This window comes from Mirounga angustirostris, unplaced genomic scaffold (genome assembly GCF_029215605.1).
Source record: "Mirounga angustirostris isolate CCGP_5_RB_7025 unplaced genomic scaffold, mMirAng1.0.hap1 SCAF_7, whole genome shotgun sequence".
NCBI lineage: Eukaryota > Metazoa > Chordata > Mammalia > Carnivora > Phocidae > Mirounga > Mirounga angustirostris.
The window spans coordinates 92,062,849-92,088,801 of record NW_026991715.1 but is presented as its reverse complement, the minus strand read 5'-3'; the positions used below and the strand labels follow the sequence as shown (position 1 = coordinate 92,088,801).

Sequence of the window (25,953 nt, the reverse complement as noted above, 5' to 3'; positions counted from 1 at the left end):
TCAAGGTCATGGAGTTGGGTAGTGGAAACCAGGTAAGAAGGCCAGCTGGAAGCTCTCCTGTCATCAGGCCTGGATGGCTCTGGCTACCTCTATGGTTCTTGTCTGGCTACTGGCTTCCCTTAAGTGTGTGTCTGTGGTTCAGTGGCCAGACTTGGTGTACCGTTCATTCCAGGAGATGGGGCAAGGGAGTTGAAGTGTCATTTCTATTCACTTTGAAGAACTTCTTAATGCATATCTTTTCTCTTTGACCACCAGTGAAAGATCAGTCTGGGGCAGGAAACAAATAAAAAGGACCGTTTTCTGTAGTACTACAAACCCCCAAATCCCAGAACTACAAGCAGTTCTGGGAGGGAGAAGAACAACAATAATTACAACGACAACTGGCATGGATGCCGTGCTTGCCAAGTGCCAGGCATCTTGCTCTCGAGAGGTGTTTCCTCTTTTCAACGTCCCACAACTTGATGCGATAGGTACTGTTAGTGTGGTCACTTTCAGGTGGCTAATGTTCCGAAAGGTTAACTAATCTGCAAAGCCAGGATTCAAACCCAGGCACACAGATACTAGGTCCTGTTTCACCTTGCCCCTTTTGAGTTTCCAACCAGCCGAAGAGGAGTTATACTGAAAGGATACCATTTTACAAATGCATTGAAAAGTTATTTCTCTTTATTTTGTCTGATGAGGATGTCTTTAACAATACTGTGATTTTTGTGGTAGTTATATCATCTCCTAAATTGAGAGAACTAAGGAGTGGCACAACCAACCAAATCACATGGGTGCCAAGAAAGGATATCTAACTAGCTAGACGGATGGATGGCTGGGTGGATGGATAGATGGGTGGGTGGGTGTATGGATGGATGAATGGGTGGGTGGATAAGTAGGTAGGTAGGCAGATAGACTGACAGATTTACATACATATATATCTATACATCTTTTTTTAGATTCAAGGAAAATCCCCCCCAGAAGAAAGTGTTTTATTTCTTTATATAGAACCATAATTGAACATGTTCTATACATAGAAATCAAGCCTTCCCTCACGCATCCCATTCTTTGAGACTCTGCAAAATCTCTGTAATCTCACAAAAATAGTCCTGAAATCCAAAAGAGCAGGGAGAGGCATGATTTCATACTGATGAATTTTCCTGGTGAATTTTAAAACAGCACTTGAATATTTTGCTTTTGGACTGAGATGTCAGAATTATTAAAATAGATTTTTGCAGAGAATATATATTTATATATATTTCCTGATTTTATATATATATATATATATATATATTTAAAAAGAAAAAGAAGTGTTTGCCATTTTTAGAGCACTGGAACTCTGGAATGCAGAGCTTTGATCATTGCTGCAGCCTGAGCAGCTGTTCCTGAACAGATGTGATGCTGTAGAGCCTAGAAGAACCAACTTAGAATGTTTGAACATAGATTTGCAGCAAAACGCCCTTCTGAGGGAGACATTAAGGCCACAGCCAAATACAGTCATCAGCAACTTCCTTTTTCTTTGCCACCCGAAGAATTCAAATCTAACAAAGACCAAACACTACATTCTAAAATTGGAAGAGATACAAATGGGGACGCTGATTTGGTCCCCTAAGGTGTCCTACTTAAGTCAGAATCAGCAGCCCTCCCTGAGGGATGTCCCTGGGTCGGGGGAACGAGGGAGGGTGAGGGTGGACAGTAGGGGGAATGGGATGGACAGGAGGAGAAGGGGAGTGGAACTCAGTTAATCAAATGCAGCTTGCTGTCAGAAGTCAGTAGCACCTCCCTCCACACACAGAGCCAGCAGCTGGGGCCACAGCCTTCCACACCATCTCTCTCTTCCAGAATGAGGACATTTTTGCAATGACGGCAGTAGTCGCCCATGATGGCAGAAAATCGGAATCTTCCTTGGCTTTCATTATACTTATTTTATAGTACTTTCCCCTTTGAGTTAATATGGAGAGCACAGCTCCATGACCTTCCAAAGTGGGGTCTGTGCATGTCTTAATCTGTTTCTGACAGCAGTTAGTGCCCTGGGTGTATGTTAACTATTACTATTAGCATCCTAATGATTCTTGTTGCTGTTATTATATGTACAAAGTGCCGGTGCGGTCCCCGGGCTGGCTTGGAGGCAGGAGGGGGTGGCAGGGTGACTGTGTGTGTGGCAGGCAGGAGCCCTCTGCCGCCGCCATCCTCCATCATTTCCCTTCCGCGTCTTCTCTGGGTTCTGCCCCATCCAGCCTGCCAGAGTTGCCATGGTGATGGAGAAAGTGTGGAGGCTCCAGGCCAAGTGCCTGCCCTGGCTGCGCCCTGTTCTTGCTGTCTCCTTCGCACGTTGGGAAGGGGATTCCTCCCACGGGGGGAAACCATACACTGCAGCGGAGGGCCCGGAGTCCGGGCTGCCAATGTGAACACAAACTCCCAGGGACTGTGCCCTGGTGACTTTCAGCTCTGGAGAGCTGCCCATGAGCCGAGATTCTTTCTCTTTAGGGAAAGAAGCAGGAAGAGAAAGGTAGGAGCTAGAGATTCGGCCTGGAGTCTGTCAGCTGACAATTCAGTTATACTGCCTTCGAGGAAATCCAATTTTTAGTTTCTCGGTTATTTCCCTTCTGCCTTTATAAATGGCAAAACGTAGGCAAAGGTGGACCCAGGCATGGCGTGAGGTAGTAGAGGTGACTTGGATTTTGAAGTCAGGGGTCCCTGGGGTTAGGGACATAGTTCTGGGGTGAGACCCCAGGATTTCTGTCCCATTGCCACCTCTGGGCGAGTGAATTTGGCCACGTTAGGTAACCTCTGAATATTGGTTGTCTCACCAGTGAGAAGGGGCGGAAAATAATATCTCCATCATCGGGTTGAGGTAAGGCTTCAATGAGACAATCGGACAAAAAAGGACTTACCCTGGGGCACCTGGGCGGCTCAGCCGTTGGGCATCTGCCTTCGGCTCGGGTCATGGTCCCAGGGTCCTGGGATCGAGCCCCGCAGCATCGGGCTCCCTGCTCGGCAGGAAGTCTGCCTCTCCCTCTCCCACTCCCCTGCTTATGTTCCTGATCTCGCTGTGTCTCTCTCTGTCAATTAAATAAATCTTAAAAAAAAAAAAAAACAAAAACACTTACCCAATACACATTCAAGACTGTCATCATCACCTTTGTTGTCCCAGATCTGGCCATTGCGGGCCACAACTACCTTGGGGACGTCCCCTCCTCTGTCTCCCTGAGATAGTATACTCACTGTCTCTGTACAGAGGGGACAGTGATACCCACCTCCCAGGACTGGGGTGAGAACCAAGTCAGGGGAATGCCCTGTTGCCACTCCTCCATCCCCCCCACCCCCCACAGTGCCGTGCCTTCTCCTCCTGCCACTCCTTAGCTGGAGTGGAACACAAATCTGGCTTTGCCAAACCCTCCAACGGCATCCCACAGCCCTGGAGATAAATCTGCATCTGTTTTCTCAAGTCCGTAGGCCCTGTGGCCTCTGGCCCCGGCCTCCATCCCCAGCTCCTCTCCACTGGGCACTCCAGCCACACTGTGGTCCTCAATCCATTCCTCTGATGCAAGGCCCCTCCCCTGGGGCAGGGTGTTCTCCCCACCCCCACCTCCACCCTGGTTGTTTCCTCAGGGGGAAATTCTCTCCCGCCCCGCTGCCCTGTCTCCCTGACTTTCAGACTTCAGCTCAACTCCCCTTTGGCCCTGCAGGACTTAGCTCAGACATCACCTCTGAGAATAACTTCCTGGGTCATTCTTTCTAAAGCACCCCGCCATCCCCCCAACACACTGTGTCATCAGAAGCACTCCTCTGACTAGTACTTCTTACAATGTGTAATTAGCATTATATATAATTTGTTTACCTGGTTTTTCTGGGCGGGTGAGATAAATATTGTCTTAGGCATATTTGTGTCCTCAGGACCAGTCATGTGCCTTGCACATCATAAGTGCTTAATAAATGTTTACTGGACGAGTGACTCACAGGATCCGGACATTAGTTCTCTTTCCTAGACCTGCTCTCAAAACAGCCACTAAAGGATCTGTGCCTCAGAAGGGGGGGCCTGACAGCTAACGGGGCCCCAAGGCTCAGGTATTTCACAAGTAAAATAGAGATCGGAATGCCAGATAAAGGTAGCTCAGAGCCCCGCAGTGCTCATGGGCACCAAGTTCACCTGGGGATATTGTTCCAATGCAGGTTCTGATTCAGCACTGCTGGGGGCCTGAGACTCTGCCTTTCTAACAAGCTCTCAGGTGAACCCACCGCTGCTGCTTCTCAGACCACACGGAGAAGCAAGAACTCAGTCCCCGAGGAAGCCTTGGATTTTTAAACCTTGGAATACCAAGGACAGGGTGAACGTAGTGACTGGGAGAGCTGGGTTGTGGGTGCACCTCCTGAGCTGGAAGCTGCTGGAACCCAGGACCCAGGGGCCCGGAGGGGAGGAACATCCTCCTGATGCCAGAGCAGACCAGCCAGATAGGATGAGAGGCTGGAATCTTGTTATTTAGAATGTGCCTTAGTTCCAGAGCGAGATTTCTATCCAGGAGTTTGCTCATTCATTTATCCACTCATTTCTCCAGCAAATATCTGCACATTATTTATCCTGAGGATACTGTGGGGACAGGACAGGTAAAGTTTCTGTCCTCCTGGCATTAACATCCTGGAAACAACGACCTGGATTTGAGACCTCAAGTAAGTGTGTGTGTGTGTGTGTGTGTGTGTTTGTGATTTGGGTGAGTCATTTCAGCTTTTGAGCCCTGGTGAAATGTGATGCCCATTCTCAACATAGGGAGTTGCCGGGAGATTCTCAGGAGATAGCCCCTGACAAAGATAACACATTCTTGTGATGCACAGAACCACTCATCTGAATTGTGAACTTGCTCTCTGTTAGCCAAAGGTGGAAATCTGCAAAGGAGAATTACATCGAGGGGTTTCCTTGTTCATTCAATCATTCATCCAAGTGTTTGTACTGTTCTAGGCTCTGGGGATATTGTGTGGGCAAAGTCATCGAAGTCTCTGTCCTGTTGGCATTTACATTCGGAAGGGGATATCAGATAATCAACAAGAAAACACATACATAAGAAAATGTTCTGAGTGTTATGAGGAAAATAAAACTGGATAATTTGGCGAGACTAGAAGTGGGGCTACTTTAATTGGAGGTTTAGGCATTTCTGACAGGTGAGATTTAAGCCAAGACCTGAGTAATGAGAAAAACAAGCCATGGTGAAATCTGAGGGAAAAGTACGTTGGGCAGAGGGAACAGCCCATGCAGGAGTCCCGAGGCAGGACCAAGCTTGGCATATTTGGGAAAGGACGAGCAGTGCAGCTGGACACAGCAAGAGGAAGAGGTCATGACATGAGCTCGGAGAGGTCAAAGGGCCAGAGAAGGCAGAGGACTATTAGCCACGGTAGAGGTTTTGGGTTTTATTTTAAATTAGATGGAGAGCCGCTGGAGAGTAGCTGCAGGGGAAGGACGGGAACTGATTTAGGATCACTCTGGTGATGGCATGGAGAAGAGGCTGTAGCGGAGCAAGAGTGGGAGCAGAAGAACAATTTAGGAGGGATCGCAGAGTGTTTGGGGGTGAGGACAGTGGATTTTGGTAGCGTGGGCCAGCGTGATAGCAGAACAGGGAGAGGTGGGCATGTTAGGGCTACAGGTTGGAGGGACAGATACAGGAGAATGACTTGGGTTTTGGTAAATGCCACCTGCTGTGCTATTTTTGGAGGAAACACAATTTACCCTGTAGTACTAATCCTACTCCCTTGGAACACTTCGGCAAAAGTAAAACCGTCGTGGAACCAGGAGGAAACAAGGCAGTGCTAATTCTATCTAGACACACGGAAGCTTCGAAAGGAGGATATCGTTTGCAAAGGGAAATTTTTACCCCATTCCCCTCCCTATCCTCAGAGGTCTCATTGAAATTCTTTGCTTGTTTGAAAGGGCATGAGACATCCCGCTTTAACAAGTAATGAGTGGCACTGAGACACCCTGAGCAGGATCTAATTCTGATTAAGCATTTATTTTAATTCGGAGGGGTTGTATGGAAGGAAGATGAGATAGATGGGTGACACAGACAATTTAATTAATCTTAGAGATGGGCTTAATAACCAGGGGCCGAGGCGTGTGTGCACACATGTGTATGTGTGAGAGAGTGTGTTGAGTTGGTGGAGGGGAGGCAGCAGGGGAGGGAAGGAATGCTCAGTTTCCCTGGGACCACGTCTAGAGAAGTTTCTCTGCATTCCCCACAGGGCAGGGTCCTCCCATCCATTCAATCATAACAAACTCAGGTGTTGAGCTAGGTCCCCTGGGGCCCAAGGTTCTCTCATTCACAAAGGGCCAAAAAATGGAGTCAGTCGACATTATCTTGAGGTTAAACAATGGCCATAGAGATCCGCTGACAGGTGTGAGAATAGAACCATCATACACATTTATGCTTGGGTACCGTTACCACATCCTCTGCCTGTAACACATAAAGAATCCAGTCTTAAAAAGGAATACCTATAGTTTCTGAGAAACACATAATTCTGTTACATTGTATTTCGGGAGTTAAAACTTTGTTTAAATAAGCATTTTTAAATGTATCAGAATTTCTTCATGTTAAAAAATGTGCTTTCCCTCATGCTTCCTTCCCCCTGAAATGGAATTGGCCTGGGCCCCTTTCTTTCTCAAGAAGCCCTGGGCTTAGCATTTTGAAAGTTGGGGCTGGCTTAGCAGCAGGGACCATTCCAGGTCCCCCACCCTTTATACTCCCAGGAACATGGTGGAAGCTGCAGGAAGGACTTGTCAGAACCAGGGGAGAGCGAAGGAAGAGCATTTCAGACACAGATGAGGTGGGAAGGCCCTTTTCCGACAGTCATCTGTGGCTGTCTCCTTGGGGAACCATATGTCCCAATGCCTACAGCTGGCCAAATGAAATTCATGACTAGGAATATGCATCCGTTGGTTTTTCTCTCAGCTCCTGCAGCTGTTTGATGAGGGGTGAGGGAGGGAGCAGCAAATCATCTCTTTTGTGGGCTGAGATGACATCTTATACAATTGTTCCTGGTCTTTCTATGCAGTGCGCTACCTGAGCACGCCCCCCCCCCCCCCCAACACACCAGCAGCCAGGGCCACTCACCCCACAGGGCATAGGGATTGGAAATGCATTTTCCCCAAGTGTTATTTTCAAAAAGCTCAAATGAAAGAGTCGTGGTTTGAATTCAGGCTACTAACTCTTGGTAAAAATAAAAATTGAGTTGTCTCTTTTTTAAAGGGTGGGGAAAAAAAAGGGAGACTCTTTTTTATATGGGAGCCGTGACTGCCACCTGGTGGATGATGTTAGCTGAGCAACTTCCTTCTGTTCTTGGCTTTTTTCTAATGTGTCTAGTCATTTACTTCTTTCTTCATAGGTACAGCACATGAGTCTGGAATGCTTGTGTGTGTCAGGCACTGTGTTAAGTGCCTGGGGACATGTTGTGGGAACAAAAGGGTCAAAGCCCTTGCTTTCATGTAGCAATTATAGGGGTTGTGGTGTGATAATCAAGGAGTAAGCCACTAAATTAGATACTTCCAGACTTCCATGCAGAAAGAGACTGGGGGCAGGGAGAGAGAGACCCAGGGTGGCTGCTCTCAGGAGGGTCCTTTGGGCTGAGATCTGAACCCTGAGAAGGGGCTGGCTTTGTGAACTCCTTTTATCTGCCAGGCTCTCCTGACATCCACTGGTTGTCCCGTCAGGGGCCATCCCCCCCTGACTACTCGTAGAGCACTGGGTGGGCCCCAGGGGACAGGGGCAGTGAGAGTGAAATCTGTGTTTGTTCCATGTGGGTAGGCCAAAAAACGCTCATGAGGTACAGTAGCCTTGGTCTTCTCCGTTCCCGGCATCTGCCCCAGAGGGCACTAGTTTGTGTCAGATCTATTGTCTCTCCTGCCAAGAAAATCATCAAACACTGGATTAAAGAGGAAAAATAAATCTGTCCAAAAGGATTGGAGAGCTTGGGCTGAGGTGAGAGGACCTCGAGGGGTCAAGATTCCAAGGACAAGAAAAGCACCAAAGTGACTCTACACCATAGCTTTCCCCCACCAGAGGTTGCCCAGTTTATGAGTGGCAGCCTAGTGTTCAGGGACACCCAAGGAGGCCCTAGTAAATGCTCTAGACTTTAAGGTGGGACACCTGAGGACAGCAGATTAGATAGTACTGAAAAGAGGGTTAGTGGACTGGTCTACAGATGAGTAGAAAATAACCAGACAGAAGCATCGAGAGAAACAAGGACAGAAACCACAGAAAAGAGCAAAACGGATATACGGAGCAGGGTAAAAGATTTAACATGTGTAGTGGGGTCTCAGGAAAAAAGGGAAAGAATTTAGCAGAAGCAATCGTGGAAAAACAATAACCTAGAATTAAATAAAACTCATAAATGAGATCAAAGTACACATTCAAGAAACACTATGCAGCTCAAAGAGGATAGATGCAAAGACCATTATACTGAGTCATTTCACGATAAAACTGCTGAAAAGTGAAGACAAAAATAAAATCTGAAGAACAGAGGGAGAAGATGCATTACTTTTAGAGGGGCAGTAATATGACTGACAGTTGACTTCTCAAAAGAAATAGAAATTGTAAAACAATAGAATTTCTTCAAAGTGCTAAAAGAAAATAGCTGGCAGCCTTGAATTTGATTCCCACCAAAAACGTTCTTTAAAAATCGTTACAAAAAGACATATCAGATAAACAAATACTAAGTGAATTCATCACCAGTACAACCACACTAATGTAAAATGTAAAGGTTGTCCTATAGGTAGAGGGAAGATAATCCCATTTGGAAAAATGGATATGTATGAATGGATAAAAACACAATGGAGAGGGTAAATATATCAAAAATCAGTAAATCAAAATGAATATTGACTGTTTAAAACAGTAATAATATTAATGTCTCATGATGTTTAAAATACACTGTAGAATTACCAAAATAATCTATATGCTGCTTACAACAGACATTATAAACTCAAGAATGAAGAAAGGTTGAAAGTAAAATAATGAAAAAGACCATGAAACACTAACCACTAGAATATATGATAAGAAGCATCATTAGAGATAAAGAGAATAAAGAGAAACTCTTCATAAAAATAAAATAGGGTCAAATTACCAGAAGATATAACAATTCTAAATGTGTAGGCATCTAATAACAGTTAAAGCAAATATTGATAGAACAAAAAGAATAAACAAAAAATCCAGAGCTATAGAGGATGATTTTCAGCATACCTCTGCCAGTAACTGATAGAACAGTCTGACCTAATTTAGCTGATAGTACAAAATAGATAAAAAGAAATCAACAGGATACGTTGATTAAGAAACCTATTAGATAAGGCACTTCACAAATTTGACCAAATTGGCATATATAGAACACTAGACCCAACAACTACAGAATACACATACTTTTCAATTGCACACAGTTAGTTCCCAAAAGTAGACCACATGCTGCATTCTAATGCAAGTCTCAGAAAATTTCAAAGGACTGAAATCATTCAGAGTATCGTCACTGACCACTATGGAATTAAGCTAAAAATAAATAACAAAAAAAATTGAAAAGCTCCCAAATGTTTGGAAATGAAACAATATACTTACACACATCCCTACCTCAAATATTACAATTAAGATATCTTGAATAATGAAAATATGACATACAAAACTTGTGGCATACAACTAAAGCTATGCTCAGAGGAAAATGTATAGCTTTACGTGCCTGCATTAGAAAAAAAAGTCTCAACATCAATGATTTAAATATCCATCTCAGGGTGTTATAAAAAGAATTAGGGAACAATAGAGGGAATTGACAAAGTCAAAAGTTGATTCTTTGAACAGATTAATAAAATTGATAACGTACTGTTGATAAATCAGATAAAAAGAGTACATAAGTTATCAATATCAGGAATGAAAAGGGGATATCCCAGTGCTCCTAGAGACATTAAGAAGATAGTGTAGGAATATTTGAACAATTTTTGCTACTGAGTTTTAAATGACAGGAAGAATGGACAAATCCTAGAAAAACACAGTTTACTAAACTGACCCAAAAAGAAATAGAAAATCTGAATAATCCTATAATTATTAAAGACCTTCTCATGAAGAAAACTCCATGCCCAGATGTCTTCATCAATAAATTCTACCAAATACATAAGAAGTTGTAAGCCATTCTCTCTCATGAACATAGAAGTGAAAAGTCTAAAGAAAACATTGTAAAAAATCAAATTTAAAGGTATAGCAATCATATAGTATGATAATATGTTACAAGAAAGTAGGATTTATCCCAGACAGAGGGTTGGTTTAACATTAGAATTCGATCAATTCATCACATTTACAGAATAAGGGAGTAAAATTACATAATAATCTCAATAGATTATAGCCAAAGTATTGGATAAAATTTAACACCAAACTAAACTCAAAATAGAAGGGAATTTCCTTAATCTGATAAATTTCATGATAAAAAAACAAATTTACAGCAAATACTATACTTAATAATAAAACACCGAAACTATGATTTGAGATCGGAAATAAGACAAGGATATTCACTATCATCATTTGTATTCACCTTATATTGGAGGTTTTAGCCAAAGTGGACTGGAAATCCATATAAACAAATAATTAATCTTGACTCTCTACATCATACTATTCATAAAATCAATTCCAGGTGGATTGAATATTTAAATGTGAAGATAAAACAATAAAGCTTCTAGAAGATAACAGAGGAGAATATCCTGGAATATGTAAAGATTTATTAAACCAAATGCATTAAGTATAATTCTAAAAAAAATATTGATATATTGGACTACTTTAACATTAAAAAACTTTTAAGAGTTCATAGAATAAAAGGTGAGTCAGATGAGGAAAGAATTTGTAATACATACAGCTAACAAATAGCTAATATACAGAATATATAAAAACTCCTCATAATGATTGAGAACACAATGAAAACCCCATATAGAAATAGACAAGAGATTTATTTTTAAAAATTTTTAAAAATATTTTATTTTGTTACTTGAGAGCAAGCGAGCGAGCGAGAGAGCAGAGTGGGGGAGAGGAGTGGAGGGAGAGGGAAAAGCAAACTCCCCACTGAGCAGGGAGCCCAAGGTGGGGATAGATCCCAGGACCCCAGGACCATGACCTGAGCCAAAGGCAGACGTTTAACTGACTGAGCCACCCAAGCGCCCCTAGACCAGAGATTTAAACACAAAAGATGATATCCAAATAGCCAATGAGCCCAACTTCCTAAGTCATCAGGGAAATGCAAATTACAAGAAAGCAATACCACACTGTGTCGGTTAATTTTATGTGTCAAGTTGCCTTGGCCACAGTACCCAGATGTTTGGTTAAACATTACTGTAGATGCTTCTGTGAAGGTATTTTTTGATGATCTTAACATTTAGATGGGTAGACTTTGAATACAGCAGATTTCCCTCCATAGTATGGTTGGACCTCCATCCAATCAATCACTTGAAGGACTTAATAGAAAAAGAATGACCTCTCTTGAAGAAGGGGAAGTTCTGCCAGCAGATGGTCTTCAGACTTGAACTGCAGCACCATCTCTTCCCTGGGTCTCCAGCCTGCTGGCCTATCCTGAAGATTTTGGACTTGGCAGCCTCCATATTTATGTAAGCCAATTCCTTAAAACCTCTCTCTCTCTTTACACCCCCCCCCCACACACACATCCACATCTTTATTGGCTCTGATTCTCTGGAAAGCCCTAATACACATATCCATCACAATGGCTAAAATGAAAAACACTGACAATGCCAAGTGATGTTGAACATTTGGAGCAACTGGAATTCTCATGCTTTGCTGGCGGAAGTGAAAATTTGTACGAGCACTCCGGGTACCTGTTTGTCAGTAGCTACTAAAGTTGAACCTATGAATGCCCTCAGTAATTCCACACTAAAATATATACTTTTTAATATATGTTCAACAAAAGATATATCTTAATGTTCCTAGCAGCACTATTCACAATGACCCCAACCTGGAGACAACCACATGTCCATCAACAGTGGAATAGAGGAATAAATGGAGTTATAGTCAAATGATGTACAAACTCATATAATAACTTGTATCTCACAAACATAGCTTGAGTGAAGGAAGTCAAACAGAAAGGGCAAACCTCACTGATGCTGTTTGAATCTGTTTGAATCTGAAAGAAAGCAAAGGCATTGGGCCTGGGCGAGGACATGAGGTGCTTCTGCAGTGCACCATTTCTTAACCTGGGTGGATATTACATGGATATGTTTAGTGTGTTAAAATTCATCCATCTGTATACTGATGATCGGTGTACTTTTCTGCACATATTTATAATTCAATTAAAAAGATTCATTTTAAGAAAATATGTCTCTATCAAAACTGCCTGTTACTTTGGGGAAGTCACTCGTTCTGGAGCCTCAGTTCCTCTGCTGTAAATTGCTGCATGGATTTAAAAGGATGGTCTATGGGAAAACCATCTGTAAAGTATAAATGTAAAGATATTGCCACATGCACTTCATAGGGTATGTACAATAAACGTGACATGAAGGTTAAGTCTAAGGGAACTCTATGTGCCAGATGCCTAATATGCTTTATTTTGATTTAACAACCCAGTCATCCCGAATTTACTTCTGAGGAAACTGGAAGCCTAGAGAAGAAAAGTAGCTTGCCCAAATAATCCAGCTGGGCAGCAGCGGAACCACGATGGGCCTCAAGTCGGTGTGAGTAAGACGCTGGCCTTAGGCCCATGGCCCAGCGCAACATATACCAGGCCAAGGTCCCGCTGGAACGCTCCGGCAGCAAAGGGTGCTGTCTCCTCTCCCCTCCCCCAGGCCCCCAACTTCACTGACCTACGCTCCAGAGTGGTCAAGTCCAGGGTCAGCTCCTCACTCGGAAACCTTCCCCACACCCAGCCGCGGGGAGGGTGCCCCAGTGGCCCACTCCCTTTCCCCCTACCCTCATTTGAGTTCAGCTCATTTCTTCAGAGGGCTGTGCCCCCATAGTCTGCTCCCTACCCACAATGATCCGGTCCCCAAACTTTAGCACCACTTTCCAGCTGAGCGGTCCACCATCGCCCCAACCAAGCCCTTCCCGCTCCCCGCCTCACTGCAGGGCGGTCCGCCCCAGGCGCGGTCTCCCCGCTGCCCACCCGGCGTCTCGCCGGCCTCGCGCACCCAACCTGCGCAGGCCCGCCCCGCGGTCCCGCTGCAGCGCGCGCCCCCTCCCCCGCACGTGCACACTGGCCCCGCCCCCGCCGCCCGGTCCTCGCAGTCCGCCCGCGTCCCCGGTCGCCGGCCGTGCGCTCCGCGGGTCGCTGAGGAAACTTGGCGGCGGTTCCGCGACCAGGGCGGCGATGGCGGCGGCCGGCCGGGAGCAGGAGCGGGACCTGGCGCGCTTCGTCTACGTGACACGCTTCGGCTCGCACCGGTGCGGCGGCATCTTGGAGCTCGGCGGCCGCCGGGCTCAGGGCCTCGGGAGCACGGGGCGCGGGGCCGACTGCAGCCCCGAGGAGCCGCGGGCGGCGGCCCCGGCCCGCGTGGAGCTGGCCCCCGGCCCTCCGTCCCGGGCCTCCGCGGCCTCCCCACCGGCGCGGGCGTCGAGCGCGCGGAGCGGTCCCCGGCCTGCGGCGCGAGCAGGTGCTGCCTAGGGGGCGGTGGGCGGGCGGGAGCCTCGGTCTCGGGGCGGTGGGCGCCTCAGCCCTCGGCCTCCAGTCAGCGTCCTGTCAGCCTTTCCGCCCGGCTGCGGTAACCCCGCGCGGCCCGCGGCCTGGGGGCCCCTCGGGCCGTGGGCGGCCAGGCTCGGCCTCCTGTCAGTCCAGCCGCCTGCGCGGGGCCGACTCATGAGCCCCGCGGGTCCCTGGCTTCACGCGAGTCCCGGATAGGGGGCCGAAGGGCACGTGCCGGTCATGTAGTCAGACTGACAGGAGTGGTCACTGGATGGAGCCACTTGCGTCCCCCACAATGAGGGGAGCCAAGGCGTGCTTGTTGGTATCCCTAGGAGTGACTGAATTTTTATATTAGCTTAAGGAGAACTGACGTCTTTACCAGGTTGAGGCACTGCCTCTCTAAAAATAGGATGTCTTTCCATTTGTTCAGTCTGCTTTTGTGTCTCTTGGGAATGTTCTAGATTTGGAAATTTCCTATAGGTCTTGCGTGTATCTTTGCTAAATTGATTCCTAGGTGTTTGATTTTCTGTTGTAAATGGGGTTTCCTCCTCCATAATCCCCTCTATTTATTGTTAATATATAGGAAGTTTCTTGATCTTTATTTGAGAGAGAGAGAGAGAGAACAAACGGGGAGAAGTTGAAGGAGAGGGAGAAGCAGACTCTGTGCTCAGCGTGGAGCCTGAGGTGGGGCTTGATCTCAGGACCCAGAGATCATGACCTGAGCTGAAATGAAGACTGAGAAGCTCAACCAACTGAGCCACCCAGGAGCCCCACTTCTTGATCTCTTAAAAAAAAAAAAAAAGAAAGAAAAAGAAAGGAAAAAAAAATCAACTGTATTTAGGATTGATTTTATATACATTTTGAGGAGGTTTGATAAAGTTATATCTCTGGTAACACCCACCACAATTAAGATATAGAGCATTTCTATCTTCTGGAGAAGTCTTTCTTCTTTTTTGAAGGCTTATCCCTCCACCTGTGCTTTTTAAAGAGTTTATGGAGAAACTCTTTAAATTCTACCAGGTAGTCACAGTTCATTCAACTCACCTATTAAACGTGTACAACTCAATGCTTTTCACAGAGTTGTTCAACCATCATCGCATTCAATTTTGGAACATTTCTAATGCCCCAAAAGAAAACCTGTACCTATTAGTACTGTACACTATACCCATTAACACTCACTATTCCCTCTCACTGCCCTCCCCTACCCCTAACCCCAGCTCTAAGCAAATGCTAAACTTTCCATCTTCATAGATTTGCTTATTCTGGATATCTCATATAAATTGTCTCATACAGTATGTGAGATTTCTTGATTATCTTCTTTCACTTAGCCTGTTGGTTTTTGTATGTTAACTTTCAATCCTAGCACTTCACTGCATTCTTTTATTATTAGAATAAGTTTTATTATTGATACTAATGATTGTCCAGGTATACTGTGATGTTATTTGTAAATAGAGATGATTTCATTTCTTTTTTTTTTTTTTTTTACCCATTCCTATGCCTGCAGTAGATTTGTTTTGTCTTACTACATCCATTACTAATACCTCGAGTACAATGTTCAATAGTAGTGGAGATTGTGGGCATCCTTGCCTTATTCCTGACCTTAAGGGAAATGCCTCTAGTGTTCCTCATTAAATAAGGTGCTGGCTTTAGGACAAAGGCATATATATTAAAAATATTAAAATGTATTCCTCAATTTTTATTTTCTTCATTTTTTTTAATAGTAAATGAGTCTTGAATTTTGTCAAAGGCTTTCTCAGACCTATGGAGATAAACACATTTTTCTGTTAGATTTATTAGTATGGTATATAATATAAACGGATTTTCTAATATTGAACCAACCTTGCATTCCTGCAATAAATCCTACTTGGTTATGATGTGTTATTTTCTTAAAGTAGCTCGGACTCTGCTAGTAATTTCTTTAGAATTTTACATTGGTATTCATGAGAGATAGTGATCTGTAGTTTTTCTTTCTTTGTACTTCTTCATTTGGTTTAGGTATTAGAGTTATACTTACTTCAAACAAGGAATTACAAACATTTCCTTCTTTTTCAGTGCTCTGGAAAAATTTATAGAACAGTGGGACTACCTGGTAGAATTTTTCTGTGAAATCATCTGGGTTTAGTGCTTTTTGTGGAATAATTTCTTAACAACTTTTTCTATATCTTCTATGAAATTGCTCTTTTTAAGCTTTCTAATTCTGATGGGTCAATTTTGGTAATCTATATTTCCCTAGGGAATTCTCTATTTCATCTGCGTTTCTAAATCTATTTGCATAGAATTCTGCAAAGTAGTATCTTATAATTAAAAAAAAAAAGTCTTGTGTTTCAGTGGTTATTTCCCAGTTGTCATTTTTTTCTGTATGTATGTATAGTCCCCTTTCTTCTTGAACTTCTTGATCAAGTTAGCCAGTGTTTTGTTTGTTTTAATTTAAAAAAAAAAAACAAGATTTCAATTTATTAATGAGATATCTTGTTTTTCTAGTCTCTTCCACATTAAAAAATAAAGATAAATAATAAAGATGAAACTTTGTTATCTCCTTATATGTGCTTTCTTTTGACTTACTTTGTTCTTTTTATACTTTTTTTCAGTGGGACATTTCATTCATTTATTTTTATTCTTCCTTTTTATTGATAACTGTTTAGTGCAATGCATTTTCTTCTAACCACTACTTTAAATCCCATAGATTCTAATATGTAGTGTTTCCATTGTCACTATATTTTTAAATTCTGTAATTTCACTTTGTATTACCCTTCTCACTCTAGAGTTGCTTAATAGATTCAAGTTTTGTTTTGTTTTTTTAATTTCCAGGAATTTTCTGTTTTGTTTTTGTTAGTAAACTGTTTTATTGCATTATTTTTTTTAAGATTTTATTTACTTATTTGTCAGAGAAAGAGCAAGCAGGGGGAGCAGCAGATGGAGAAGCAGGCTCCCGCTGAGCAAGGAGCCCAATGTGGGACTTGATCCCAGGACCCTGAGATCATGACCTGAGCCAAAGGCATCCCTATTTTATTGCATTATAATCTGAATGTTTGTAAGGTCTGCACTTTTATGGATGCTACTGATGTTTTCTTTGTGACCTAATTTGTGATCCTTCAATTTTGTTCTTTTTCTCCCCTGGAAGTCATGCAATTGGAAAACTGTCCCTTTAAATCATGCTTGCCCCTTAGTAAACTGAGTCAGTTCCATTAAATGACATATTTGGTACTTTATGTGGTGTCTGGCCCTTTAAATTGCCCATTGAAATCCCTTTTCTGTAGTTTTTGCTCTAATCTGTAGGGTTTTGTTTTACTATTTTCAGATTTAGGGTGGATTTAATCTTTCTGTTGGTTGCTCCAGCTCTCCTGCAGGCACTTTTTTTAGTGTCCATCTTCTCTTCCCTGCTGGCCACAAAGCCCTGCTTGGGGTGGGGCTGGAGCATATGGGATCAGAGCCCCGATATTTCTGTGACTGAATGATTTTTCTTATTTTACTTAAACAGTTATTTTGCAGTTTCAGTGTTCTCTGTCTTCAAGTAATGCGGAAGGTGTGGTTTTATGTAGAATTTTCAAAATGTGAAAGTGTTTGGCATGAAATTTTGGGAAGTCAGCTACTCTACATTCCCCATTGTCTTCAGTGACTCAGAAAGTCCAAAACTGAAGGTTTTTGAACAAGAGAAGTGAGGGGCACCTGGGTGGCTCAGTTGGTTAATCAACCGACTCTTGGTTTCAGCTCAGGCCATGATCTCAGGGTTGTGGGATCGAGCCCCACATCGGGCTCCATGTTCCGCACAGAGTCTGCATGTCCCTCTCCCTCTGCTTCTCCTCCTCTCTCTCTCTTTCAAATAAATAAATTTAAAAAAGATAGAGAAGTGATAGGGTTAGATTTACTTTGGCCATGCTATGTAAGGGAGATTGAATTGGAGGCAGGCAAGACTGAAGCCCAAGTTGAGGAATATATAAATATTTTGTTTGGTATCCTTCCAATCTAAATTTACTTTGATAATTTAGATGTATGAAATTGTACTCTGTGTGACTTGATTGACTGCTGAGAATGAGCTGTGGCGGGAAGCCTTCAGAGGTACCTAAGCAGGGTCATGATTTTGGACTCCAAGCCCCTCTAATGGCCTCATTGTTAAAAGGCGCTCATGTTTTTGTTTTGTTTTGTTTTTTTCTGGCTCCTCTGCCAGGGATCAAAAAATCCAGGGGTAGTAGAAGACACTTTAGCCCTGGGTTTCCAGCTTCTTTGAATAGTTGAAACAGGATAAAAGGTTTATTCTAGGAAGAGAAGAGAGTATGGTGATGGTGGTAGTGGTTGTGGTGGTGAGGAGCTCTACAACTTAGGTGAGATGCCAGGAAAAAAGATAGTGGATTCGAACGAGAGCCTGTATTGCTTTAGTGCCACAAATCAAAGGACAAGTAATAGTCCATCAGCAAGATAGTGGATTAAAAGTGAAGAACACTGAAAGTGGATGAAGAAGCTCCCAGAGGGGAGGGGGACAGAATGGAAGGGATGCATGAATTTGTGCTAGAGATCCCCACCTATGTGGGTTAGGAGTAACTGGGTAGCCGAGATTATGAAACCAGTGTTATGCTGTTGTAACTTAGCGCCGTGCAGACCTAGGTTGGCTTTCCTCTGGTTGACTTCTCTGCTGGGGTGGGAAAAGACAATAATGCAATTTGCCCTGAAGTTTGGTTTTGAAATTTTGGGATTTTTGCTGCTCCTTTGTGGTAAGGATGACATGGTCACATCTGGAGGAAGGAGAACTAGGGCGGAGCTGGGCTGGGAGACACTGGAGGCCAGAGTCCTGTTAGAGGGCAGTCATAGTAGACCAGTGCAAAGATAAAAGGTCTGACCTAACATAGCAGCAGTACAGAAAGCAGAGGATCAATGACTGAATAAAAGATGGAGAAGGAAGGGTTGATGCCAAATCTGAAGTTTCTGTGCTAGGCAGCTGGGCAGATGATGGAGCCATTAACTTCAGAGCCCCCTTGCTGTGCTTGTGAGACCAGGAATAGAGTTACATATTTATATTTAAACCAAGCCAGAAAGTGCTTAAGTTTTACTCAGCTTGGGGTGTATTTAATATTAATATTATGGGGAAGTTTATTAAATACTTATGCTTGCCACTCTATGGGGAAGTAGGTAAATTATTTATCCATTCAACAACATTGAACGTCTTCCACACTGTGGGCACTAGATTAGGTGCTACTGACATAGAAGAATCAGAATATTCTGCTGTCAAGGAACTTCTAAATGAATAATATGAATACAAGCTAGTCGACTTGAATGCTCTAAGAAAGACACCTGAGAAAGGCTTTGATAGTTTAGAGAAAGGAGAGGCATAAAGGTAGGAAATCAAGGGACATGAATGGAGAAATTGCTAGTGGAAGGTAGAGATTATCAAGAGCATTGGCTTTGAAGTCAGAAAGACATAATCTTGGCTCTGTCATTTATTAGTAGTGTAATATCGGCCAAGTTAACTACTCTGATTCTCCGTTTCCTTATATGTAAAGTGGGGATAATAGCTCTTTCCACAACAAGTTACTACAAAGACTAAGAGAAGTATGGAATGTATGCAGAGTGTCCAGCACAGAGTTTGATATAGAATAAATGAACAGAGATGGCTTGGAGGAAAGGGGGGATTATCCCAGTGAGTAGTATATAGTGGGCCTGACTAAATATTTGTTGAATGAATGAAAAGTAAGTTTTGGACAATATTGCAGAATGCCTTGGAGACAGTCATTTCATAGTCACTGAAGGTTTTTGAATGGTGGAGTGAAACAATCAGAGACAGGTACACTTCTGGAAGATACACTTTGTAAGCTGTTTCTGTAAAATGTAGTGGAGTTTAGAAATCCAGGGGCAGGCAAATCAGGAAACTCTTCTAACATTTCAAGCAAGACTAATAAATCAATTCTCACAGAACTTGGGAGATATATTCATAATTTATATACAACAGGATGACAAGTGCTTTTGTGGAAGTACAAATAAATGCTTTGGAAGTGGTGAATAATTTGGGAATAAGGGAATCAGGGAAGGCTTCATGGTGGTGGAACTCCATGAGAATTGCTGAGCTAGGAGGGAATTACAGGTGGGAAAAATTGTGTGAGCATAGCCTTGGGTATGGATCTGTGATGGAGAGTGATTAGGGAAGAACTAGGAGTATATTTTGAGTGTGTAGAAACAGTGTGTAGAAAGAAGGCTAGAGAAAGATTGAAAACATTAAGTTGGGACAAAGTCTCTGGTATACACTGGAGCTACCCTTAGTGAAGTACACAAAACAAATAGAAGAAATGATTTTGTCTTTTTCTTTCTCACATCCTCTATACTCCTTGACATATTTTAGATCCCCAATAATTATAGGTAGACATGATAGCTCCTATCCTGACCTCAAGGAGTAATGTCTAGGTTAGGTAAGACTTACAAATGGAAAACATTTGAGAATGATGCAAGTATAGTATTCCAAAGGCATAGGCATTTAGAGGAAAAGGTACATATGGGTATGTGAAGAACAGAGATTCTTAGACTTGAGTTATTTTCCTACGCTGTATCTGCATATCATCAGTACTATCATTTACTTAATATATTTATTTACATATGTGCATTTTTTTCCTCTCAACTAAATTTCTTTTTAGAACACTTTACATCATTATCTCAGTGGCAAACCTGTACCATTTGCCACGAATAGAAATTAATTTAAAATGATGTAATAAAGGCAAAGCAGTATTATTAAATTCTAGCCAAATAGCTTGTCTAACGAAGGTTGTCTGTAGTCATAAAGAGAGAGAAGCAAATCTCAGAGAAGTCTTAATAACATACTAGTTTCAAACTTATACTTTCTCCCTGATGTCATCAGATTGAAAAATAATGGGAAAGAGAATGAGTTTCTCACTGTGTGATTTAAGGTTCTTTAGTGCTAGGTCTGTGCGCCACCCAGAATCAGTGGTATGCTTCTCACAAATTGGGAAATGCCATTTTAGAACATACTCTAATTCACTAGCAAATGGAATACTTACTGCATATCTAGTGTGTATGGTATTAGATACTGGATCTCTATTAAAGAATAAAACACACTCCCCAAGTAAACAACATGATAAATCTCATGATAACTGAGCATAGGGTGCTTTGTGAAATCAGAGAAGGTTCCTGGAAAGCTAAATATTGAATGGGGGGAAGAAAGCCAGGTATAGAGTGGTAGTGGTAGGGCAGGGATAAGGTGGGTAAGTGTTCGGGTGGGCGGATTACAGACGAATATAAAGGCTTTTAGGGAACATGTGCTCAGTGTTTTCTGATTTTGCCCTTGGACACACAAGCCCTTGGATTTTCTTCTAACAGTTAATATTTGGGAAGGCAGCATGGTTTGGTGAGTAGAGGGAGGAGGCTTACTCACTCTGACAAAGCTTTATTAGTACCTACTATGTGTCTCATAGTGTGGGTAGAAAGATAACTAAGACACACATAGCTATTGCCCTCAGGGAGGTCACAGCCTAGTGGAGGAAACACGTTATAAATATGTGTTATAGAAGTGTGCTAAGTGATGTGACTTCAGTGTTCCTGGAGCTAGTGCTGTGCAGGGGACTGTAGAGGGGAGGTGATGGGGTGAGCTGAGTCTTGAAGAGCAAGTAAAAATTTGCCTAACACAGAGTGTTTTAGCCATATAGAACAGCATGTGCAAAGGCTGGGAAGGATAAGAACAAGGCATTTGAGGAACCACAGGTATTTGGGAGAGTTGAAATCATAATGTGTGTCTGGAGTTGAATGGAGAAGAAAGGAAACTATAGAGATGCATTGGGTCAAGATGTGGCTTCTGGTATTTGTTTGGTGTTGCTGACTTTGGGGACTCACCTTTCAAATCAGTAGAGAAAGGAGATTTCCTAGGCATTTCCAAGGTAGTTTCTTGGTTTTCTCCCCCAGCATAGTATTAGCTAATTGGTAAACTGGTATTATCTAGTGAACAGAAATATACCAACAAGTGTAAAAATCCCCAAAGACAACTCAAGAGACATTTATTATTGTGTCTATTATCAGGATAGTGAATCATTTAAAATATGTGCTGGCCTTGATCTTTTACCTTTTCACTCTCTCTTTTTTTAAAATTAGGCTTACCCCAGAAGAATTTAGCTAAAAAGTTTGATTTCCCCATCCCTTTGAATGAAGCTTCCAAAATAATGAAGAAAAAGAAAAAGGTATATTAAAAAGGAGAATGAGCAATATTTGAATTTTAGATTAACCTCTCTAAATACAAATGTGTGAAGATACGCAACAGTAAAAGTAGTTCCATCTTTTGAAAGTTTAATTTACTGAAATGAGAAAATAGAATTAATTTAGCAGAAATGGAACTGGGTTTGGAAATATTTATTAACTGTAGAGAACAGTCCTTCCAGTGTTTGAAGATATAAACGTATTTTAATCCAAATGTAATGGGAGATTTTTCAAAGCATGAAAATATATGTTTCATAGAATATAGCAAACTTTGATAGATAGTGTAATATAAAGAGAAAATTATGGACTTAACAGAAAAGAATAACGTATCTATACTGGTGTCATATTGCTCTTTTAAAGAGAAGGGATATACATTTAGTTGGTAGAAGGAAAGCTAACAAGGATGAACCTTTACTGCTGAACCATTTTCACCTCTAGTTGTCCAGATGTCACGGTAACTTGAGTGTTTTAAACATATTCAAGATCACTAGCTCTACAAATCTTTGTTTTCCACCATATATTTTACACTTTGGTTTAAAGAAGCTGTTAGTTGATAATGACACATAAAATTGTATTGTTTCTAAGCTTTGAGTTTGTATGAGTTACAACCCATGCATAGTATAAAATAACATTCAAGGTGATTCATCCTAAATGTATTTTGAGTGTGCATCTAATCTTCCCACTGTACTAAGAACTGTTTCTTCCAAGAACCAATTCCCCTTGGGTGAGGAGAAGAGAGCAATAGCCAATGTTTACTTATAACTACTATATGTCACTTACTGGGGTATGTGCTTTACATATATTTCATATATTTACATATGTTTTTCATTAATTGTAATAATCCAATATATGAAGTTATTACTAGCTGAGATGTAAAACACTTGCCCAACGTCAAGCAACTATTAAGTGGCAAAGCCAGAATCCGAGCCTAGATCTCTTTGCTTCCATAGTTCTCATTCTTTCTATTCTAGTATATTCATGCTGTCTGGTAATTTTTGCTTTGGTATGTCCTAGGAGAAATGTTTAATTCTTAACTAGAATAAAATACATTAAAAAATCTCTAGAAATTCACTATTTTTATAACTGTTGAAAACAAAATTGAATGTATTGGAACAACTTGGGTAGGACTTTATAGACATTGCCTTCATCCATGAGAGTTAACATAAATACTACAGAGAGGAAATGTTAGGAAGTTAGCAGAAGAGATCACTGATTATGGGGAAACAAATTTCAGGTCTCTAAGTGCTATTATTGTTTTATAGTGATATCAGTTGACATGCAGCATGGTTGAGTCACTGCCAGTTGCCTCTGTCAAAATGTATTCCTGCTTCTCTGCTCAGTGTTCCTTAACTGTGCTTATATTTTTAAGGTTTCAGTTTGGAATAGAGTGTACAAAGTCATTTCTAGAATGCTTGAAGAAAATGAAAAATATAGATTCAGGCTAAAATACCAACAACTATCTTGTGAAAGTAAGTTAACACAATTTTTGCTTGTATTAAAGAAGACTGGCTTCCCTAACCGTTTAGTCACCCTTGGGTCACACTAGTCTAGTACTTTTCCTAATTGTCACATTCAATGTACAGAACTATAGAAATGCAGCTACCATTTTATCACTGTTCATCATAATTAAAAGTACAAAACATTTTAAAGCACTGAGTCATAGACTAGACCACAGGTGTAAGTGTGAGTGGAGGAGCATAGAAGGTAAATGTTGACTAAATTTACTGAGCAAAAGGAACACACTTGTCTGTTAAATCTGAATTTTAATGCCAGCTTTGTAATACAGATTACAAAACTCATCCATATTGATGAAGAAAAACATTTTAACTGCAATATAAAATAATACATTCTGTGTCACTTCATATAGTCACTTCCTTCCATGGATGCTGCAGTCTAATTTAATGTATTTAACAAAACTGCCCTTGAATTATGGCCTTGATGTCATTAATTCATTCCTGTAAAACAACTCATAAATTAAACCATGTTGTAAAGCTGCATCAATATTGAATTGATATTGTGGGAGAGCAAAATTAGATGTAATCTAGTATACTTATTAAAGTAATAGGAAGTTCTGGATTCTCAAACAATTAAGTTGGATAAAATTTATGTAACTAATAATGCCACATGAATTGGTAGATCATAATAGTTATTCCCTTTCCTTCACATACTTGTCCTAATACTCATGGTACCATGCTGAACACTTCTGTAGGTCTTAGTACAGTCACTTGATGACAGCTTCTATTTTGACAGTCAGTAAATCTGCAGAATTGAGTTTTGTGAAGAATATTTTTTCTTTTTTTTAAAAAAAAATTATTTATTTATTAATTTGACAGAGAGAGACACAGCGAGAGAGGGAACACAAGTAGGGGGAGCGGGAGAGGGAGAAGCAGGCTTCCCGCTGAGCAGGGAGCCCAATGCGGGCTCGATCCCAGGACCCTGGGACCATGACCTGAGCCGAAGGCAGACGCTTAATGACTGAGCCACCCAGGTGCCCCAGAATATTTTCATAAGATGATAATTAGGATAGAATGCCATTTTGTAAGCAGTGTTACACTGGAAGCTCATTACTGTTTGTGTAATATTGCATTAATAATAGCATAAATTGTTTGCAATAATGACAGATAAACCAGTGTTCAGAATAGCGATACTCTTTATTCAATTAAGAAAGAGAATAAGGCAGAAGTGGGGATTAGGAGAAAAAAAGAAGTCCGTGGTTTTTTAGGTGAAAAGGATGTTTGAATAGGCAGAGCAATGCACACAAACCCTGGACATTGTTCTAGGTGTTAATCCAGATCCAGTTACTTTAATAAACAGATTACATCTAATTTTGCTCTGACCATAACCTTGAACTTGTCAATTCTCTTGTGACGTTTATTACTCACGTCAAGTAATCTTGTAAGGCTTATTTGGCAACTTAAAATAATATTCTGTGTTTTCCAGAAATAGCCTGTTATAAACAAGTACTTTGTAATTTATTATTTTGCATTACAATTTTAAACCAGATTACAAAACTAATAATAATGTTTTAGAAATGTATTATAATTCTTATTTCTTACTATGTATTTATTAATGGGAAAACCAGTGCTAGAGGCCAACTTGAATCTTCTGTATATTTTATGTTGTTCCTAGACTCAAATTACACAAGGTGAATCTTCTTATCATCTTCTGGTAAGAATCCATTTATATAACAATTGTAAAATATAGGCTTTATTTCCTTCCCTTTTACATCTTACCTTCTCCAACCTTTAGTGTATGCCTATTGCTAATTCCAGCCTGTTTCCTTCCTGAAACCCAGTGCTTGGCACATAGTAAGCCCTCATTAAATATTTGTTGAAATTTAATAAACGTCATTTGGGCCCCATATTCACAGTGCTATTGAAATTACTCTTTTCATGGTCCATGGTTTCTGTGGGTTTGTTTGTTTCTTTGTTTGTATCTTCTAGGTCCCTTTTCTCTTTGAACTTGTCACATTTAATATTATCTTACTACTGCTTTCAATTTTTCTTCTTTCTTAGTGTCCTGGAGGTTATGACATGGTTCTCTTTCTGCCTTCCTGACCGTATTTTCTGGATATTTTTTATTTGTCCCTTTTGCTACCACTTAATAACAAATGCTGCCCTGGGAATAATTGTTGGTTCTGCTCTCTCTTTACATATTTATTCTGAGATAACATACCCATTTAAAAAATTTATTTATTTATTTATTTATTTGACAGAAAGAAAGAGAGAGAGAGAGAGCACAGGCAGGGGGAGCGACAGGCAGAGGGAGAGGGAGAAGCAGGCTCCCTGCTGAGCAGAGAGCCTGAAGTGGGGCTTGATCCCAGGACCCCGGGTCATGACCTGAGCTGAAGGCTGATGCTTAACCGACTGAGCCACCCAGGCGCCCCAACATACCCATTTTTATAGCTTCAATTACTGTGTGTATGACCCTTAAATGACCCTTAAATCTTCCTTCTATCTTTGACCTCTGAATTTCTTTAGGCGATTCTACAGTTATTTTGAAATATTACATGTTTTCAATCAAGTGAATCATCTTTTCTCCTTTCATTTCAGTTGTGCCTTGGTTTGCTAATGATCTGGGTTCATTGAATTTCTAGCGAGAGATTACATCCAGTTTGGTGGGGTTTGGAAAGTACTAGAAAAGTAAGCTGGGTGTTGGGAAAGAGAAATCAGA

At 41.6% G+C, this 25,953-nt stretch overlaps 3 protein-coding genes across 3 annotated transcripts in view; all 3 read left to right on the top strand.

The window, feature by feature from the left end:
• NSG2 (neuronal vesicle trafficking associated 2) overlaps positions 1-25,953 on the top strand; it is a 117,050-nt gene that overhangs the window by 9,008 nt on the left and 82,089 nt on the right. The gene's annotated exons all lie outside the window — the stretch shown is intronic.
• The window catches only part of CPEB4 (cytoplasmic polyadenylation element binding protein 4), a 106,013-nt gene that overhangs the window by 67,674 nt on the left and 12,386 nt on the right, over positions 1-25,953 (top strand). The gene's annotated exons all lie outside the window — the stretch shown is intronic.
• CUNH5orf47 (chromosome unknown C5orf47 homolog) lies at positions 13,288-24,929 on the top strand. Its single transcript, XM_045887363.1, has 4 exons — positions 13,288-13,570; positions 21,679-21,764; positions 23,150-23,249; positions 24,910-24,929. The coding sequence occupies exons 1-4, from the start codon at positions 13,288-13,290 to the stop codon at positions 24,927-24,929; spliced, it is 489 nt and encodes a 162-aa protein (XP_045743319.1).

Coding starts and splice junctions, on each gene's coding strand:
- CUNH5orf47 (XM_045887363.1), top strand. CDS start 13,288: ATGGCGGCGGCCGGCCGGGAGCAGGAGCGGGACCTGGCGCGCTTCGTC. Junction 21,765..23,149: donor TAATGAAGAAAAAGAAAAAG/GTATATTAAAAA, acceptor TATATTTTTAAG/GTTTCAGTTTGGAATAGAGT. Junction 23,250..24,909: donor CCAACAACTATCTTGTGAAA/GTAAGTTAACAC, acceptor TGTTGTTCCTAG/ACTCAAATTACACAAGGTGA.